The sequence below is a fragment of the Cladophialophora psammophila genome (assembly GCF_000585535.1).
Source record: "Cladophialophora psammophila CBS 110553 chromosome Unknown aczJe-supercont1.4, whole genome shotgun sequence".
Taxonomy (NCBI): domain Eukaryota; kingdom Fungi; phylum Ascomycota; class Eurotiomycetes; order Chaetothyriales; family Herpotrichiellaceae; genus Cladophialophora; species Cladophialophora psammophila.
In genome coordinates this window covers 411276-429807 of record NW_006912925.1, presented here as the reverse complement: position 1 = coordinate 429807, position 18532 = coordinate 411276, and the positions used below count along the sequence as shown (strand labels likewise).

Here is an 18532-nt window from a genome sequence, read left to right as displayed (position 1 = left end):
CCTGTGTAGTTGCGCAGACAACGAGAGGCTGCTGCTGCTGCTGCTACTGCTGCTGCTGCTACTCTTTCTCCTATTATGACAACGGGCGGCCTGTTCGTGAGCTCCGCAGTGGCATCTACCTACGGAATTAACACAACAAAACACCAAAATAAGGCTCCCCCAAAGGAAAAGAAAAGAAAAATAAAACCCAAGTAAAGGGAACGTGTCTAGATTGCCAGGCGGACACTAACCAATTACCTAGTACTAAATACCCAACAAGCGAACCAACGGCCTGCGTAGATAACCGACGATCTAACTACTGTACCAGTACGGTATGAATTGCGCAGGTCTAAACTGTGCTCTCTCCGTTCCTATCCTCGTAGCTGACGGCTTGATTCCTTGCTCTGTTCGATATAGCGGTAGTCGGAGATGGGTGATTGGAGGCCTGGGGTCCTGCCCGTGCGCCAGGTCGACAGGATATAGGTTCGGGCCCTCTCCTTCCAGGAGTGGGATTGGAGCCATCTGCCGACCCAACGAACGAGGTGTCTTCTGTCTCCAACGGATGGTGTGCGAATCTTCCACGTCGTGAGTTGGGGAAGGGGGCGGAAAAACTCTCCACAGAACGGATGTTCCTTTGCGCTGCTCGTCGAACTGCCACGGTAGGAGTCGTATCTTCGTTTTTGCGAATTCATGTCTCATCTCGGCTCGAAGAGGCAGAGATTCGATATCGAAAGGAACAGCGGAGAGAAGCCGTTTATCATCCAGAGGTCATGTTATTGTTGTACAATGTACATAGCCAAAGTGTTCGTCGCACTCGAGATTAGAACCACGAGCCGGAAAGTTCCTGCCATGATCATATGTGCAATCCGGCAGCACATCAGCTCAAACCGAACGGCTTACAAGCCGTAACGGTATGCGATATTGGTATCCACCACTCTGTTCTCGTTCTGCTCCTCAGGTGCTCCAAGCGCAGCGAGTGTTCTTGATCGTGCCATATCTTCAAAGTGCGATAATATCGGGTGTTGGAGCAGAAAGACTCGGGTATCCTCCCAACACATGACGGTCGCGGGTTATTGTTCGTTACGGTGAGGTGCTCTGGCCGTGATGATATGAATTTGGTTGTAAAAATGGACATTGGTATCAGCAGCCTGAGCCAGTGCTTCGTTGCAAAGGCGTCTAACGTGATCAGGAGGCCAATTGGAAAACTTGCACAGAGGAGCAAGGCTGATTGCTTCGAGGCCGTAGGCACCTTGTTCGTAGGCACCTCCGCCCTGGGGACCTCCGGCGTTCCCATCTGGACCCATCATCAATTGCCACCATCCTGACATGCGACGCATGTAGTCGTTCTCGTTTTGGCCCCAGTTATTCAACGGAATATGGAATACGACATGTCTAACATCCCGGAAGCCGACGCGGTTCAATGTCTCGTCCACTGTCGGGTCCCAGTGAAGACGGCGACCGGCTGCCTCGTACGTAGCCTTGATGTAGAGTTCCCACCACTCCGTCAGCTTACCCTGCTGTAGCGTGCCATCGTCACATCGGGGCTCAAAGTCGAACTCGACCCATTCGAAGTAACCACCAGGAACGAGGTGGGCCAAAATCTTGTGAAATAGAGACTCCCAGTTCGAAACACTGCCCAGTCCCATCTGAAGGTGGATCAGGTCCCATGACGCCTCCCCCAGAGCCCATGGTCCCTCGTAATCCCACGGGACGGTATAGTCGACCGAGTCACTCGGATTTGGCGGGCCCTGAAATTGTATGTCGACGCCCCTGAACTCAGCCTCCTTGAAGTCCTTCGACATGTCTATTAACCAGATGCCGGTGCCACAACCCAAGTCGAGGACCCGAGGCCGACGTGGTCGCCCGTCCCATCCGTCTGTTTGGATTTTGAGAATTTCATGCGGGACTTCCGTAATTCGTCGGCCCTTGGGTCTGAGGACCTTGAGCATTGTGTGCACAATATCCATCCTTCTCTTTTCTGCTTCATCGTGGGGAAACAAGTATTGTCCACTGGAGGCCACACTTGTGTTAGCCGTTTATACGAGGAAGGAGTCGGGAACACTCACAGTCTGTAAGAGCCATATTCTCGACCATACCGTTGGACCCTTGTCCTCCAAGGAGGAAGTTCGGGAGCCATTGATCCAGTTGTGGAGGAGCGTGGGTGGATTTCGAAGTTTGGAGGGACGAAGAAGTTGGGCGCTTGGGATTGCCCGTCCCCCATTCTTCTTTACTGGAATACACCTCAATGAGTTCGGTCGGAACGGACCAAAAAAGGGTCCCGCACAACTTTTGCGACACAAAGTTCGCGAAACCGACGACGAGGCGTAACGCTCCCTTGGACCCGGGTCTGAAGATGAAGCGGCTAGGTTGAGGGAGAGGGAGGAGTTGCACAACCACTCCCAGAAAACCGGCTGAACTCGATTAGACCGGGCCAGAAAAGACGGATCGTGTCACCCAGCATCAAGGATGTTTTTGGGTTGCTGTCTGTAGCCAATTCGCGTGTGAGATATCCGGCGCACGGAAGAAGTGCCTTGCAACGAAGGGACTGATGGAGAGACAGACAGACAGATGGAGCGAAGAAAGCCTCAGGTAGTCATTTAATCCCGGTACGAGCTTCTAGTTAGACGATCAGCGTAGGCTACCCTCGTAGGGGCCAGATGCGAGGGTGGCGGGCGTGTTGTATTGCCCTGGACTCCTCTCTTGCGCACTAGATTGGCCACTTGTCAGTCGAGATTCGATTTGAAGTTTGACGAAGCTGCGGGTCAGAACTTGTACAGTTCACATTGGAGGGGGTGTGAGAGGGGTGGGTATGGGTATGGGCAAAATCCCACCAGTTCACACGAAGGACGGCCGATTTCGTCAGATGAAGGAGTCGGAGCCCACCACCCAAGCAGCACGAGCACCCACTGGGTAGACATCGGCATTGGGGTGGAGACTGACCAGGACTGACTCGAGCAGCGGGCAGCAGCAGGATGCGCACAACGGACGGGTGGAGTGATGCACGACAGCTCACACAGTCGGGGGGGAATTTTCAGCTGGCGTCTCTTCTCTTTCAGGAAGCCACGGCTGGAGGCTCCGAAACTGGGATGTTCGAGCTAGGGGTGGTGGGTGGTGAGGGCTGTAGAGGACGAGTGAGGAAAAGACTCAAGCAGCCAGACTGCATGTGTGAGAAAGGGGGATTGCAGGAAGCAGCCAGCAATACGGTAGCCAGGCATGGAGTATTACCGAGTAGGTCGCGGGTCGTTGCGCGCACTAAGCAGCCCGACAGCTACAGTAAGTTGTAAGTACGAAGCACGCTGCAATAATAGTGACTGGGGCCAGCAGCCCAAAAGGAGACAAAGAAGAAGGCCGTTACAAGGACTTGGGTATTGCCTAGACAGAGGAGAGGACTCGGTTCCTAGGCAGGCAATAGACAATAGGCATCCCCGCAGTAATTCTTCGCTTTATTATTGTTTGCATGCAGCTGGCAGCTGGGTGTCACCTCAGAATGCCGGTCAAGGCTAATAATACCTAGGTAGGCATTGAACCGGAAGTTGCAAGGTGGGGAACGAGGTACTGGGTAATAACTCTTCGCTAGGGCCTCACTAGGGTTTCCAGATTGCTGGGACCTCATCCTGTGTGTAATAACTGACAGTCGGCGGCGCCGATGGCTGGCAAGACGAGGGGCCTCGGGGGATGCTGTCTTCCAGCGCGAGCCGAAGCGCCGCAACTAACTGCATGCCGTAGGTAGCACCAGTACCCAGTACGAAGGGGGGGGACGAGGGGGTTCCGTGGACATGGTTGACAACCAGTTGGACCACCCATTGAGGGCACCGCAGAGTGGCCCAGGCGTCCAGCACAGGGGGTAGAGGGGGTTGGCTTGAAAAGACCAGGAGTGACTCGCGGCGGCACTAGCCTAAGAGCCTGTGAAAGCCTGTGAAAGCCTGTGAAAAGCCTAGTGAGCCTGGTGCTGCACCTGCGCCATTCTGGGCCTTTGCCTCTCCGTACTCAGTAGGTCTCTCCAAATCTCTCCAAGATCTCTCTCACTATGTACATACCGAGTACCCAGCTCGCCAGTGAATGCGATCGCTGTGGCTGATCTCTTTGGTAAATCGCAAGCCGCCACCTCGCTGCCTCTCCGTGATTCGTCGCCCGTCACCACTAACAACTTCTTCACTGAACTCAAATGTCTTCTACAGGGCCGAGCAATCTTTTTCTTCCATCCTGCACACCGCACACTGCACACCGCCAGTTGTTTTCCCAGCATCCGTGTGAAGGGTCGAGCGGTGCCTTTCACTGCGCTGATCGCCGATTAGCCCGAACTAGGACCCCCGTCCTGCCTTCGACATGCTCCAAATTTATCAACAACTCGCCAGCTGTGCGCCATCCCAGCATGAGGATGTCTACATTTTGGCAATAGCACCCGTTGCGGGCCGTGGGCTTGCCGCCATCAGCTCTGCCGATGAACTCCTCCTTCTCGACAGAAATGACCCGGCCGGATCCAATCCCGTGGGGCTCCAAGGCGTGCCCCGTGGGGTCTCTTCGTTGGCCGTTGAGGACCAGGGTACAGCGGTCATCTGTTCTGGAAACGACGGCACCGTGGCCATTTTTGACATCCGATCCCAATCCAGTGTTGCCCAATTCAAGTTGGGTAAGGCACAGACAAGATCCTTCTTCCAGTGCTACCTAAGCTGACTGACCATCTCTGATGCAAGGCAAACCTGTCATTTCTGTGGCGCCCAGGCTGAATGATGTGGCTATCGGTGGGGAGGCCGTCGTGGCCATCTGGTATGTCCCCATGTGCTTTGTGTCACAATCAGCACGGTCTCCTTGCTGCCCAAACAGATCAACCACTGATCCGGCATGGTAGGGATCGAAGACAAGGGAAACCAAGGTGGCAGAATGCTGAGGTCAACGATGAGATCACGGCGTTGGACTTCCACCCCTTCAGGAATCATCTCCTCCTTAGCGGAGGTGATGACGGTGCAATCTGCGTCTTTGACACTCAAATTCAGGAAGAACAAGACAGTCTGCTTCAAGGTGTCAACCATGGTCCAATTCACAAGGCAGGCTTCTTGGGACCGACAGATCTTTACGCTTTGAGCTCCGACCAGAATCTTGCGCTGCACTCTCTCACCGTTGATGACGGAGATGCTGAAGCAGACCAACCAGCACCCAATCAGTTGGGGGACTTAAGACCAGCCATTCCCTGCGAATACGTGATTGACATTTTACATAGCGGCACGGACCATGTCGTGGCCTGTGGTTCGCACAGGTACGGAGAACCTCCTTCTACGACACGCTGTCTGCTCTCAACCTGACTCTTTCTCCAGTAACTCTCGTGTTGATCTAGTCCGAATGAGCCGAGGAGCCGGGCTCAGTCTCGACCAGCGAATCATCCTCGAAAACGCTCATGGGGGAGAGGTTGTTCGATCGATATTTGCAGATGAGACCGTGGGTCAATTAGCCCCTGTTGGATGCCAACTTGATCGCGCTAACATCCTGCGCAGGATAACACCATCTTTACGGCAGGCGAGGATGGGCGAATTATGGCATTCCGTCCACAGGGAAGCCTGCTACCGACCACCCCTGCCAAAGCAACGAAATCCAAGAAGGCCCCAGGCGCAAGATACAGCCCTTATTGAAGCGGGCCCTGCGTATACCTGAAAATCACGATTCGTGCCTGCCTCGGCTAGAGGGCGGAGCCAAAGACCTAAAATGGGATGCACCTTCCAGCTACGGAGCTTTCGAACATTCCATCTGAGAGCGCTAAAACGTTTGGCTTCACGCTTCCACATCCCATCACGTACCACGTTCCGCTTGACATCCCGTAAAGATGCATCTCCTTGTCATCAGCACTCTTACACTTATCCTAGCTAGCCAATCTCTGAGCGTGAGCTGTCCCTGTGGTTGGCTACTGGACGAGCAGGACGCTGTATATACGCACCGACTTTATGAGAATTTCACCCGGTATCCCGACATTGAGTTACTTCTCAACAACCCAGAGGCTGCCAAGTTCAACCGAGATTGGATGATCTACGATTATTAGCAGCGCGCCGACAATCCAACCATCCGCCTGAACGCCAAATATGACTGGACCAACGTCAAGATCAAGGACAAGCACCTCGTGATGAGGCAGCGCGGCTTTAGCCGGGCAGATCTCAATTCTTACACGACCGTCAGCATTGCTGGTATCCAAAGTCGACGGCTCAACATGCTCCATGGAACCTATCGAACAGTTTTCAAAGTCGAAGGCTCCGACGGTGGCGCCTGTGCGGGATTCTTTTGGTATCATGTGAGCAGCTTTTCACCCTCCTGCCGAACTCGAGACGGGAAGGCTAATTCTACACTATAGGACGACCGATCGGAAATAGACGTAGAAATTGTCACGAAGGGTACTTCGGTGGTGAATAATACGGTCAGCTTCACTTCCCACCCGTCTCGCGCACCAGACGGCTCTCCCATCCCAGGCGCGACGCTCTCGAAGTCCTTGAGCGATCCGAAATTAGCCCCTGACGTTTTCCGCGAATATCGATTTGACAGTCATCCGGACCTCGGGGTCGCGTACTACGTCGATGGCAAGCTCATCCATACCAACACTGATAATGTCCCAGAAAAGGGCGGCAATCTACAACTCAAACTGTGGGCAGACGGGAACAAGTGGTGGAGCGGAACACCCAGCACCAGCGACGTATTTATGATCGTGGAGAGTATTGTGGCTTACTATAACACCTCGATTCTGGAACCTGCTTGGTTGGACAACTGCACGGCTGCTGGAGGTCCAAGCAAAAGCACTATTTGCACTATCTAATAATTCGACTGGCAAGGCCCCAGGGGGCAAAGACGAATGAATATTCCCTTAATTTCCACCCAAGACCCATACCTTTTTGGGCAATTTCTTGTGCATTTATCAACTTTTCCGGTATCCTGGGCTGGGCTCTGCTTCCAACGCCACGAATCCTCGGTTGCTATTCCAAGCACCAAGGTCCACCAAATAGACAGCTACAACCACCTCCCTTCTCACACTCGTATACGGCAGAGAAAGAAAACGGGAAGGAAATGGCACGAAGAAAAAATCAACAGCCCAGATCTCTAAGCGATCTTCTGGCTTAACTTACTAAGTGGACGACACTGCCGATTTCGCCATTCCAACCGCCAATTGCAGGAGCATTATGCTCGGCCCAAAAATGTCTACTTCACATGCGTACACGAGTGCGCATGTTGTAGGTGGAGCCAACTAGCATTAGAACAGTTATCTCTTTAGGTAATAAGCCAGGCTCAGAAATCAGTAGTGAAGTCTGACACGGGATATGTAGCTTGGAATGCGGCTCCTTCTCAAGTCGGCCATCATCATAACAGGCTCTCAGTCTCCTATCACACACAGCACGGCGCTGGCGGATTTCGGGAAACAGCTGACGCAGGATGGCATCTCAGGCACCAAGCATTCTCTTCGTCTTGCCGACCAACCGACCACCTTGGATGTTACATTGAACTGATATGATCGACATGGAGGGTCCGGACCGGGTCAAGTGCCCGCTCAGGCAGCATCTTTCTGGTCAAGCATATATCTGAGCGAAAGCCTCACATTATACAAGATGGCCATGTTGAAGCAGGCGGCCGAATGAGAATGGCTTACCTCGTATCCAACAGTTCAGATGCCCTGTTCGGTCCTGCGTACGAAGGTTCGTTCAGACACTTCGACTTCACAGTCCTCTTCGAAGATACAATTCTCACCGTCCTTCCTGCGACCCTCTTCCTTGTCACCGCCAGTGCGAGGGCAGTATGGTTGACGAGCAAACCGAGAAAGGTCACAACCTCCTTCAGCCGATTGACCAAACTTGTAAGACGCTGTTCCACGATGCTGCGCCCACAGGCAAGCTCACATGTCATAGGTACTCCTGTCTGCATTTGTCACTGTGCAACTGACGGTTCTTCTTACCCGCGCAACCAACTTGGAAGCAGCTACAGAGGCTTCCATCGCTGCTGCCGCTCTTGACTTTGCAGCTGCTTGCGTGCTTTTCGTTCTTTCCTGCTTCGAACATTCACGCTCAGTGACACCCTCCACCATCATTGGACTCTATTTGATCGTTTCATTTCTCTTTGGTGTGGTCCTGCTGCGAACCTTCTATCTGCTCCACGGATATGCTGCCAAAAGCATTGCCAATCTATTGTCCCTGTCCCTGGCGATCAAGCTTGGTGTGCTGGTCACTGAAGCCGTTGAGAAGCGCGGGATACTCCTGGAGCAATATCGCGATCTGCCGCCGGAAGCCACTAGCGGTGTTTACAACAAATCAGTCTTCTGGTGGCTGAATCCTTTATTAAGGCTGGGATTTGGCAAGACATTGGAAGTTGACGATCTCTACAACCTAGACGAAAAGCTAGCATCTGTCAACGTCGCCAGAGGCTTTAGGCGGAAGTGGGCAGATATCAAGGAACATCACCGCTTCAGCCTCCTCTTCGTGTCGGCTTACATTCTGAGATGGCAACTACTAGTCTCAGCTTGTCCTCGCCTTTTCCTCATCGGTGCCAAATTTGCACAACCATTCCTAGTCCAAGAAACGATTCAGTTTGTTGGTAACAACTACGCCCACACAGTGGCCAGTGGGTGGGGACTTGCAGGGGCATGCTTCCTGGTTTACTTTCTCCAAGCTATTTTCACAGCCGCATACCGTCATCTTCTGAATCGATGTGTCACCCAGATACGCGGAGGACTGATTTCTCTGCTCTACCAGAAGACGCTTGAGCTTAGCGTCGCCACTGTCGACCCGTCCGCGTCTTTAACCTTGATGTCGTCTGATGTACAAAGAATCGTTGACCCACTCGGGCTGCTGCATGAGACCTGGGGCAGCATTGTCGAACTTGGCGTCGCCATATATTTGTTGTATCGAAGCCTCGGTGCTGCTTGTTACGCGCCAGCGGTCGTATATGTGATGTCCATGTTAGGCACGTCCTGGGTTGTCCGAGTCATCGGTCGATACCAGAAGCGATGGTTGAACGCAGTCCAGACTCGCGTCTCGTTCACCTCGGTCTTACTGCATTCTATGAGAAATGTTAAACTACTGGGCATGTCTTCGATTATCAAGGACCGCACACAGGGTCTTCGGCTGACAGAGATCAATGAATGCAAAAGGTACCGCATCATCACCAACGTCCAGGTACTCCTTCAAAATGAACACATGGTCTTCGCGCCTTTTGCAACGTTCCTCCTCTACTACATCAGGTCTAGAGAGACGGGAGAAGCGCTCGATCTCGCGACCGCTTTCGGCATATTAACCATATTTAGACTGATTGAATTGCCTATGAACAATTTGTTGTACAGTTGTCCGCAACTGGCGAGCTCCCTTTCATGCTTTGAACGGATTCAGAAATATCTACTATCGAATACCCGAAACGATAATCGGCTCTCGTTGCCCAACGCCTTTGATTCCGGTAGGTACCGGAGGAGCTCTGCTGCGGGTGCAGAGTCAATCGAGATGAGACAATTAGGCGGTGCCAATCGAAGTCCAATGGAGGAGGCTTTGGTTCTGAAGAATTGCTCCTTTGGCTGGAGTGAACAGAGTACGCCAGTTGTGCAGGATGTCGATCTGTCTGTGTATGCTGGTTGGATCGCCATGATCATTGGTCCTGTTGGCTGCGGAAAATCCACTCTGCTCAAGGGTATTCTCGGCGAGACTCCTGTGTCTCGTGGGTTTGTCTATATTCAAAGCCAGTCTGTCGCCTTTGCTGATCAGGAGCCTTGGATTCAAAATGGCGCCGTTAGAGATGCCATTCGCGGCCCGAGCTCAAGAGATATTCCATACGAAGATGACTTCTGGTATCAGGAAGTTGTGGATTGTTGTGGAATGACTGAAGATATCTCATCGTTTGCAAAGGGTGACAAGACTTTGATTGGTTCCAAAGGCATTTCTCTGAGCGGGGGACAAAAACAACGGCTTGCCCTCGCTCGAGCTGTCTACTCGAGGACACCGATCCTTGTGCTCGACGACGTCTTCTCCGGCCTCGACAATGATACGGAAGAGCTGATATTCCAGAAACTTTTCAGTCGCTCTGGACCTCTGAGACGGCAGAAGACGACGGTCATTTTGGTCACTCATGCCGTACACCGGCTTCCCTATGCAGACTTCATTGTTAGCCTGGATGCGAATGGTCGGATTTCTGAGCAAGGTAACTACCTCAATCTGGTGAATCAGAGTGGCTACGTCCACAGCCTTGATGTTCGATTCAGCAAGGAGCACGACTATCCCACTAAGGAAGAAGCCGAGACCTCTGTTGAGATTGAAACAATCTACAAAGCACCTACAGGACCCCAGACAGTTGAAGAAGAGACTGGAAATGTTCAGGATCTCCTGCGGAGGACCGGCGAGTGGGCCACATATAAACACTGGTTCCGATCCTGTGGGTACATCTCAAGCTTACTCTCCGTCGTCTGGGCATTTCTCTTTGTCATCGCCGTCCAGACACCTGGTGTGCTGGTTAAAGCCTTTTCCAGCAACACTCCTTCACAGGCGACCACATTCATTGTCATCTTCGGGATAACATGCATCGTTGCGGCAGTGGCCCTCCTGCTTTACGTGGTTCAGATCCTCCAAGACATGCTACCCAACAGCTCCAGCAACCTCCATCTGAGTCTGCTGGAGGCGGTCCTGAATGCGCCACTGTCCTTCTTCACGCGCACCGATATTGGTAAGATAATCAATATGTTTTCTCAGGATATGGCACTGATCGACACCGACTTGCCATTCTCATACGCGGATTTCGTCTTATCCTTTGTATCTTGTGTCGCAGGACTTGGACTTATGGTTGCCTCTGGCACGGGATATTTCGCTGCCACCATCCCTGTTGTTCTCGCAGCCCTGTACGGGATCCAAAAATACTATCTGCGCACCAGTCGCCAACTGCGTCTTTTAGACCTAGAGGAGAAGGCTCCCCTGTATACGTTGTTTGGAGAGACCGCCGCCGGGCTGGTGAGCGTTCGTGCCTTTGGATGGACAGACAAATTCGGAGCGCGGAATTTGGAGCTCCTGGATCGAAGCCAACGTCCATTCTATCTGATGTACTGTATCCAACAATGGCTCGGAATTGTCCTCGATTTCTTGGTTACAGCTCTTGTGACTATACTGATGGTGATTATTGTGGCGAAGCGGCAGTCCATCGAGCCGGGACTTGTCGGTTTGGCCTTGTTGAGCACCGTCAACCTGAGCAGCAATCTGACAAATCTGGTACGGTGCTGGACGAACATGGAGACCAGCATTGGAGCAATCAGCCGATTGAGGGACTTTGCCAAGAATACTGAATCAGAGCACAAGGCGTGGGAAGCTGAGCCGGTGCCGAACCAATGGCCGGAGAAAGGACAAGTGGGTTTCACGGGCTTTGGCGCCAGTTACTCTACGGACTCTGTGTTAGTTTTGAGGGACATTGACTTGCAGGTGTGGCATGGTGAGAAGTTGGGCATTTGTGGCAGGTCGGGAAGTGGCAAGAGTTCAATGCTGGCCAGTCTCTTCCATCTCCTCGAGTTTCGCAGTGGACAGATTCAGATCGATGGAGTCGACATCTCCCGCGTTTCCCGCGAAACTCTGCGTGCGAAGATCAATGTGATTCCGCAGGAACCTTGGTGGGTGACGACCGCGTCAGTGCGGTTCAACATGGATCCATGGGCGACTGCGAATGCAGAACCCGACGGGCCTGTCGGACGCGGCGAACGCGACGCACTTTTCATATCCTTCCTGACCGAGTGTCAGATCTGGCACGCCATCCGAGAAAGAGGCGGGCTCGACGCAGTAATGACACCCGACTTTTTGAGCCACGGACAACGTCAGCTTTTCTGCTTGGCCCGGGCGATGGTGCGACAGAGTAAAGTCGTGGTACTGGATGAAGTCAGTGCGAATGTTGATGTCAAGACTGACCAGCTCATGCAACGGATCATTCGTGAGCGATTCAAGGACTGCACTGTCATTGCGGTAGCGCATCGACTGAACACGATTGAGGATTCGGATCGGGTCGTGGTCTTGAGCCAGGGGAGGGTGGTGGAGGTTGGAGAGCCGAAAGTGTTGTTGGGGGGCGAAGGGAGTTGGTTCAAGGATCTCTACGAATCATGAGAATGAGATTGATGTGGTTTGATCAAGGAGAAAGAGAGCGTGCTATAGCCAGTACCTCGTATGCCCTCTCGAGCTATGTGTTGATCAACGGCGAGATGGGTAGAGAACGAGGCTCGATGAAACCAAATGCCACGGTCAGACGGTCAGGCTGGACGGTCTTGGCAGTGAAACAAAAGGCCTTTGTACGGTGTATAGACTTGTAGGGCCTGGGCTCAAATCTGACTTTTATTTTCGATGCAGTATTTACTATTTGCTTACCTTTGAGACAGTGGTGCTCTCTCCTTTCTATTTGCTATATATTTATCACAACGGCCGCCACTTCGCCGTGGTTGAATACTCTTCAGCGAGCTGAAGATACGGCGTCCATTCTGTGTCAGACTGTGCCACTTATTTTCCCACTCGGCCACGTGCTACTCCCGATATCGGCGCCGCTCACTTTCTGCTCTGCTGAGCCATTTTGCTAAAGCAGTTCAGCAGGACAAGGAGTATTCACTATTCGGTCGAAAGTGACCTGAAATCATCTCAAGCCGCTACGTGCATAAAAAAGAATCTAAAATGCCTACATTCAACATCGTCGTGTTCGCCGGCGACTATGCAGGCCCTGAGGTATGCTGGTGTCCGAGAGATTGAAGACTTGACGTGACATGGCTGACGGCGAGGATGGCGACAGGTGACCAAGGAGGCTGTAAAGGTCCTCAAGGTGGTCGAGAAGTGCTCAAAAGATGTCAAGTTCAATTTCCAAGACCACCTGCTGGGAGGGGTGAGTGTTGCTTCCGCCATAGTACCCTTGGCCTGTTCTACAGGAAGTCACCCCTTTACCACTGACCTCTGCCTTGCCTCACCAGTGCTCGATTGACGCTCACGGCACCCCTCTGACGGACGACGCCCTCAACGCCGCCAAATCCGCCCATGCCGTCCTTCTCGGCGCAATCGGCGGTCCCAAGTACGGCGTGGGCAAGGTACGTCCTGAGCAAGGGCTCCTCAGACTCCGCAAGGAGATGGGCACGTTTGGCAATCTACGACCCTGTTTCTTCGCCTCTCCCAGCCTCGCCTCCCGCTCGCCGCTCAAGGAAGAGGTCTGCCGGGGCACGGATTTCATGATCGTCCGTGAACTGACGGGTGGCATCTACTTTGGCGAGCGGGTCGAAGGGAACCCGGAAGACGGCGAGAACGAATGGGCCGAGGACCGCGAACCGTACTCGAGACGGGAGATTGAACGCATCACGCGCCTTGCAGCGTACCTCGCGCTGGCAAAGAACCCGCCTTCCAAGGTCTGGAGTCTCGACAAGGCCAACGTGCTCGCCACGTCGCGCCTGTGGCGCCGCGTCTTCACCGAGACGATGGAGAAGGAATTCCCACAGCTGACGTTCGAGCACCAACTGATCGACTCGGCCGCCATGATCATGGTGAAGAACCCGCGCGCCCTGAACGGCGTCATCGTCACCTCAAACCTGTTCGGCGACATCATCTCCGACGAGGCCTCCGTCATCCCCGGTTCTCTCGGCCTGCTCCCCAGCGCCAGTCTCAGCGGCGTGCCCGACGGCAAGGGCCTGTGCAACGGCATCTACGAGCCCATCCACGGCTCCGCGCCAGACATCGCGGGAAAGGGCGTCATTAACCCCGTGGCGGCCATCCTCAGCGTCGCCATGATGTTGCTGTACAGTCTCAACATGGCTAGGGAGAGCGTGCTCGTCGAGCAGGCCGTCAGGGCCGTCATCGACAAGGGCATCGTCACCAGAGACATTGGCGGGGAAAACTCCACCGTCGAAGTCGGCGACGCGGTCGCCAGGGAGTTGGAGAGTCTGTTCAATAGCCAGTGAGAATTGTGGTGAGAGTGTGAGAATGAGAGAGACAGAGAGACGGGGGATGGGTATCTCGCTGACGGGCATGTGCGACGTCAATCTCCTCCATGTCGTAACCTCGAGCACTCGCTTCATGCATGTTCTGCACGGGGAATAGAGAAAGGAAGGCAGTCAGTGATCAGTCACAGGAATAAAAAAAGTTGTTCTTTTTTTTTGTTTTTTTGAAACACAAACTGATAAAAATCCGAATTTAATCTGAGAGTCATTCCATCTCACCAAAGTAGTTACATCATTCCACATAATAGTTTTCCTGTACGGGGGCCCTGGGGCGTCGGGCCCGCTCATCCGTATACACCATTTCATAATAGTAGAGATCCTAAGCTGCTTCAGCCCGTCGACATTCCAACACCATAAGCCCTCTGCAAAGGGGTATCCCAAAGCCAAAAGTACCACCGCGGAACGCCTGTCGCGTCTGTCCATCCATAATGAGAATTCATGGTCATGGGTCCAGTTGTAGAGTCATGTACCTCATCCAAATCATCCGGCAAGTCATGAACCAGTCCCTGTGATATCAAGCCCTGCCATTTGCCCACTCTTGAATCCGTCTCTCTTCTCCCCTTGCCATTTCGCCAGGGAGTCTTGCCGCCTCATCGAGCCCAGCCCGTCGTCGTCTATTTGTCGCTCGTCGTCCTGTTCTTCGTCCTAGGTTTTCACCCTCGGCTGGATCGTGCATGTTGCCTCCTCCTTGGCCGAGCATTTCCAGCATCTGCTGCATCTCCATGGGCATGCCAGGCAACGGATTTTCTCGACCCCTGGCGTAACCATTCAAAAGACCCATGGCGGCTTGCCCTGCGTTTGCATAATTCGCCGCCAAAGCTTCGCGCGCTCGCTGGATGAAGTCCTGGTTCATATGGTGGTTCGCTCCATTCCCCAGTCCAAACATGCGCGGAGCTTGGCCGTCGCCGTCATGGCCCACCCCCATTTGCTGCATGCGTCGAGCTAACTCCTCGTCCCGGTTAACTTGGTCCCGACGCCTGTCCATTTCTTGTTGATACCGCAGAGGATCACCCAAGTGCGCATCAATAGCTTCGTAGTTGAACCAGGGACAGTCACAGGATTTCCACTTCAGACCGCACACCATACAGAACTCGGCGGTGCAGCGGCATGTCATGTGATTGCAGCCTTCCTTCAACTCAACCATGGCGTGACAGCTATAGCACCTTTGCCAGCCCTTCTCCTTGGCTGTTTCAATGAAAGCTTTCGTTTCTGGGTCCTTGGGACATTCGCGTGTAGTGTGCATCTTCTGAGAACACATCGGGCAGACCCTTGTTTTGCATTGTTTGCACCGGCCCACTTTACGCCCATTCTCTATCGTGATATAGTGCGGTTTGATCCAGGCACCACATTTTCGGCCTGGGCAATAGACTCGATTCTTGGTTTTGTATTCTTGAAACTTGCGGTTCCATAGCACCTTGAACTTGTCATCGAACAGTTTCTCGACGTGCTTGAGTGCAATGTGTTGATCGGTACAACAGCGAGGGGGCATGTGCGCAGGATCCTTAACAGACATGGTGAAAACTCGCTTGAGGCATGAATTGCACATGCGATGTTTGCAGGGCAGTAGAGCAGATTGGGCTACTGGGATCTCATCGTCGCCGCACGTGAGACAGGAGACTTTTCTTTGTGGGGCAGGTTTGGGTGGCAGAAGTCCGCTCAACAGACTTGGTCCTTTCTTGGGCGTTCCTGGGCCGTCTGAAGATTTTACAACACCCGCTTCGGTCTTGGGCTTTGCAGTGGTAGCGCTTCTCTTGATTTCGGGCTTTTGTGGTTTCTCGACCAATCCCGACGTCCGACGCAATAGTGGCTGGGACTCGTCTACCGCGCAGAGGGGTCTACGAAATGCGATCAGCCATGTGCGCGATATCAAACGATCAAACTTACTCGTCAAAGACATAGACTTCCTTCCTTCTTGATGGCTCCGTGTATCGTCGCTCCGACGGTCGGCGTGTCGCCTCTATCTTTCTGGGACTTTGTCCTTGGGGGTTTGTTCTCTGGGTGCGAGTTGGTTCCGCTTGCGTTGCGCCTGCGCCTGATACTCGTTCGGACTTGGCATACACGTATTCGTCTTCGCTGTCATCTTGGACTGCGCCTCTTCGATTATCGTCTGAGCGTGTGTTGGAGCGGCGCTCGGGTCGTCGATCATCTCGCACAGAAACTTGCGCTCGTGCAGCCTTGTGTCGCCTCTCCTTCTCTTCATCCCCTTGCGACGTCTTTTGCCGTTTCCAATACTCGTATTTCATGTCCTTTCCTTTTTGTCTTTCCTCGGGAGATTTGGCTAGATATGCGAGTCTAGCGTTTCTAAGGGCATCGATGTCGGCGGGGCTATTAGTGGTAGTGGGCGATTTTGGTGTTGCACTGTCATTCTCGGCCGTCTTGCGGGATTTTGGCATCTCAGTGTCACCATGTTTGTGTCGATGAGTCTTCCTTCTCTTGACCTCGTCCCCAGCCATGGCTGACTCTTTTACTAGGCCAGCTACAGCTTCTTCAGATGACCAGACACCGAGACTTAGTGCGTTTGGGCCGCGATGAAGTGTAAAGAGCCAATCACGGGGTGGCGCAGACAGCATCCACTCTCGTGGAGTGACGAGCAGGTTGGCGAACACGCGGTGCTGTATGCTGACAGGAGCATCATCTTTTGGATTTGCTGGCAGGATGTGTAGCCTTTGCAATGAGGCAGCCAATAGTGGCAAGCCAGCTGGCAGTTGACCTTGGAGGCGGGTTGGGCGGGACACCTTGGATAGCCAAGATGGCCACCGAATCCCCAGTAGCCTAAGCCTCCTCTCGTCTCTAGTCGATTTCGCCGCAGCCTTGGACTAGCAGCTTCTGCAACTATGATTGGCTTCCGCGCATGAATATTTTTCCGGCCCGAAGCCGCACTCCTACCTAGTAGATCGCCGCCGACATTAATAAGAGGTATGTACGTATTGTTTCGACTCTCGATAGAAAATCAGATCATGACGGGAATACTGTAATAGCTAGTTTGCTCTTCGGATGCAGCATCTGCGACCCACTATCGTTCCGAATAGTGGATGGGGATTGCTAGCGGCATTGTTTGCCTCCGAAGCAATGTTATATTTCACGCCCTATCACAACTGCCGAGCGGTAAAATCTAAGAAATATCAACCCAGCAATATGCTAGGAGCATTCAACCTCTCGAGCTACCAGCTGGTGAGATGGCGAACACCATGTCCAAATCATTCATCTATACGAACCCACGGGCGAGCTCATGGACACACACGTACGATACAGACATAAACCTTGCTGAGGCTTTTCACAAGCGCCTTCCAGGGTATAACGAGACTCCCCTGGTGCCTCTGGATGACCTCGCGAAGGAGTTGGGAGTCAAAGCAATCTTTGTCAAAGACGAAAGCAGCCGGCTTGGACTGCCGTCGTTTAAGATCCTGGGAGCTTCATGGGGCACCTTTCGTGCAATCGCCGAGAAGCATGGACTTCCTCTTGACTCGAGCCTTGAAGATATTTCGGATGCTGCAAAGAAATCGAAGACAATACTATTCGCGGCAACAGAAGGAAACCATGGCCGGGCTGTTGCAAGAATGGGCAAGATACTGAAGATTCCGGTTCGGATCTTCATGTCCAAATTTGCCGATCATGAGACCTGTCAAAAGATCGAAAGTGAAGGTGCCAGAGTCACGGCTATCTCTGGCAACTACGATGATGCTGTCTCAATGGCCTTCCAGGAATCCCAGAAGGCGCCAACGGGCCTTCTTATTCAAGACAATGCCTTTGATGGATACGAGCAAATTCCGGCTTGGATCGTTGAAGGCTATTCGACGCTTCTGTTCGAAGTCGAGCAGCAACTCAAAGCACAAACCCAGGAAGCGACCATGATTGTTACTCCTATTGGCGTTGGGTCTCTTGGCCACTCTGTTGCCGCTTATTGCAAGTCTAACGGCAGGCAAATCGGGGTTGTGACAGTGGAGCCCGAAAACGCTGCATGTTTGCACCAAAATCTTAAGGCTGGCAAATGGACTACAATCGAGACGTCGGCAACTATCATGAATGGTATGAATTGTGGGACTGTCTCGCCTATTGCCTGGCCAATTCTTTCGGAAGCGGTCGACATCAGCATCACAATATCAGACTCGGAATGCCATCAATCCGTACAGTACCTGCAGGCCCACGGTGTCAATGCTGGGCCTTGTGGAGCTGCGGCACTTGCTGCAGTGAAGAAGATCGGGTCGACAGATTCTCTGCCCGTAGGCATGCCTAATGACGCTGTCATTGTACTGTTAAGCACCGAGGGTGCCAGAGCCTACGCTCCTCCTTGACATGGCTTCTTAATATCCATTAAGGGTGAGTTGGCTATTTTCAGATGTGATGGACGGTTCTCGGGAATCCGTCGTATGCAGCAAAAGCGTCCTGTTTTAGAGGAAGCCAGTCTCCTGCGTAAAAGACTTCGATACACACAGTCATGTATTCGATTGCATCCGAGCAAGCTGCCCCGATCAGACAATATTATCTCTTATCCCACTGGCTCGTCTGGCGATTTGAATCTGATGAATCAGGTCCCCAACCGTCCAAAGGTCGCCATGCTCCAAACGACGTCATTTAGGGTCTCATTCAATTGAACATGTCAATAGAGTACACTGATCCCAC

At 52.9% G+C, this 18532-nt stretch overlaps 7 protein-coding genes across 7 annotated transcripts; 5 read left to right on the top strand and 2 right to left on the bottom strand.

Moving 5' to 3' along the window:
• Nucleotides 1-1049: 1049 nt before the first annotated feature.
• A1O5_03068 (uncharacterized protein) lies at nt 1050-1946 on the bottom strand (the record flags this gene model as incomplete). Its single annotated transcript, XM_007743681.1, has 2 exons — nt 1050-1228; nt 1280-1946. The coding sequence occupies 2 exons, from the start codon at nt 1944-1946 to the stop codon at nt 1050-1052; spliced, it is 846 nt and encodes a 281-aa protein (XP_007741871.1).
• Nucleotides 1947-4305: 2359 nt separating this feature from the next.
• On the top strand, nt 4306-5603 carry A1O5_03067 (uncharacterized protein; the record flags this gene model as incomplete). Its single annotated transcript, XM_007743680.1, has 5 exons — nt 4306-4609; nt 4674-4746; nt 4829-5233; nt 5292-5412; nt 5469-5603. The coding sequence occupies 5 exons, from the start codon at nt 4306-4308 to the stop codon at nt 5601-5603; spliced, it is 1038 nt and encodes a 345-aa protein (XP_007741870.1).
• Nucleotides 5604-5794: 191 nt separating this feature from the next.
• A1O5_03066 (uncharacterized protein) lies at nt 5795-6769 on the top strand (the record flags this gene model as incomplete). Its single annotated transcript, XM_007743679.1, has 3 exons — nt 5795-5851; nt 6008-6253; nt 6314-6769. 3 exons carry the CDS (start codon nt 5795-5797, stop codon nt 6767-6769), a joined length of 759 nt encoding a protein of 252 aa, XP_007741869.1.
• Nucleotides 6770-7585: 816 nt separating this feature from the next.
• On the top strand, nt 7586-12053 carry A1O5_03065 (uncharacterized protein; the record flags this gene model as incomplete). The annotated part of the gene is made up of 2 exons (XM_007743678.1): nt 7586-7798; nt 7851-12053. 2 exons carry the CDS (start codon nt 7586-7588, stop codon nt 12051-12053), a joined length of 4416 nt encoding a protein of 1471 aa, XP_007741868.1.
• Nucleotides 12054-12608: 555 nt separating this feature from the next.
• On the top strand, nt 12609-13873 carry A1O5_03064 (3-isopropylmalate dehydrogenase; the record flags this gene model as incomplete). The annotated part of the gene is made up of 3 exons (XM_007743677.1): nt 12609-12659; nt 12724-12813; nt 12899-13873. 3 exons carry the CDS (start codon nt 12609-12611, stop codon nt 13871-13873), a joined length of 1116 nt encoding a protein of 371 aa, XP_007741867.1.
• Nucleotides 13874-14426: 553 nt separating this feature from the next.
• A1O5_03063 (uncharacterized protein) lies at nt 14427-16365 on the bottom strand (the record flags this gene model as incomplete). Its single annotated transcript, XM_007743676.1, has 2 exons — nt 14427-15747; nt 15797-16365. 2 exons carry the CDS (start codon nt 16363-16365, stop codon nt 14427-14429), a joined length of 1890 nt encoding a protein of 629 aa, XP_007741866.1.
• Nucleotides 16366-17100: 735 nt separating this feature from the next.
• A1O5_03062 (diaminopropionate ammonia-lyase) lies at nt 17101-18204 on the top strand (the record flags this gene model as incomplete). The annotated part of the gene is made up of 1 exon (XM_007743675.1): nt 17101-18204. One exon carries the CDS (start codon nt 17101-17103, stop codon nt 18202-18204), a length of 1104 nt encoding a protein of 367 aa, XP_007741865.1.
• Nucleotides 18205-18532: the final 328 nt, after the last annotated feature.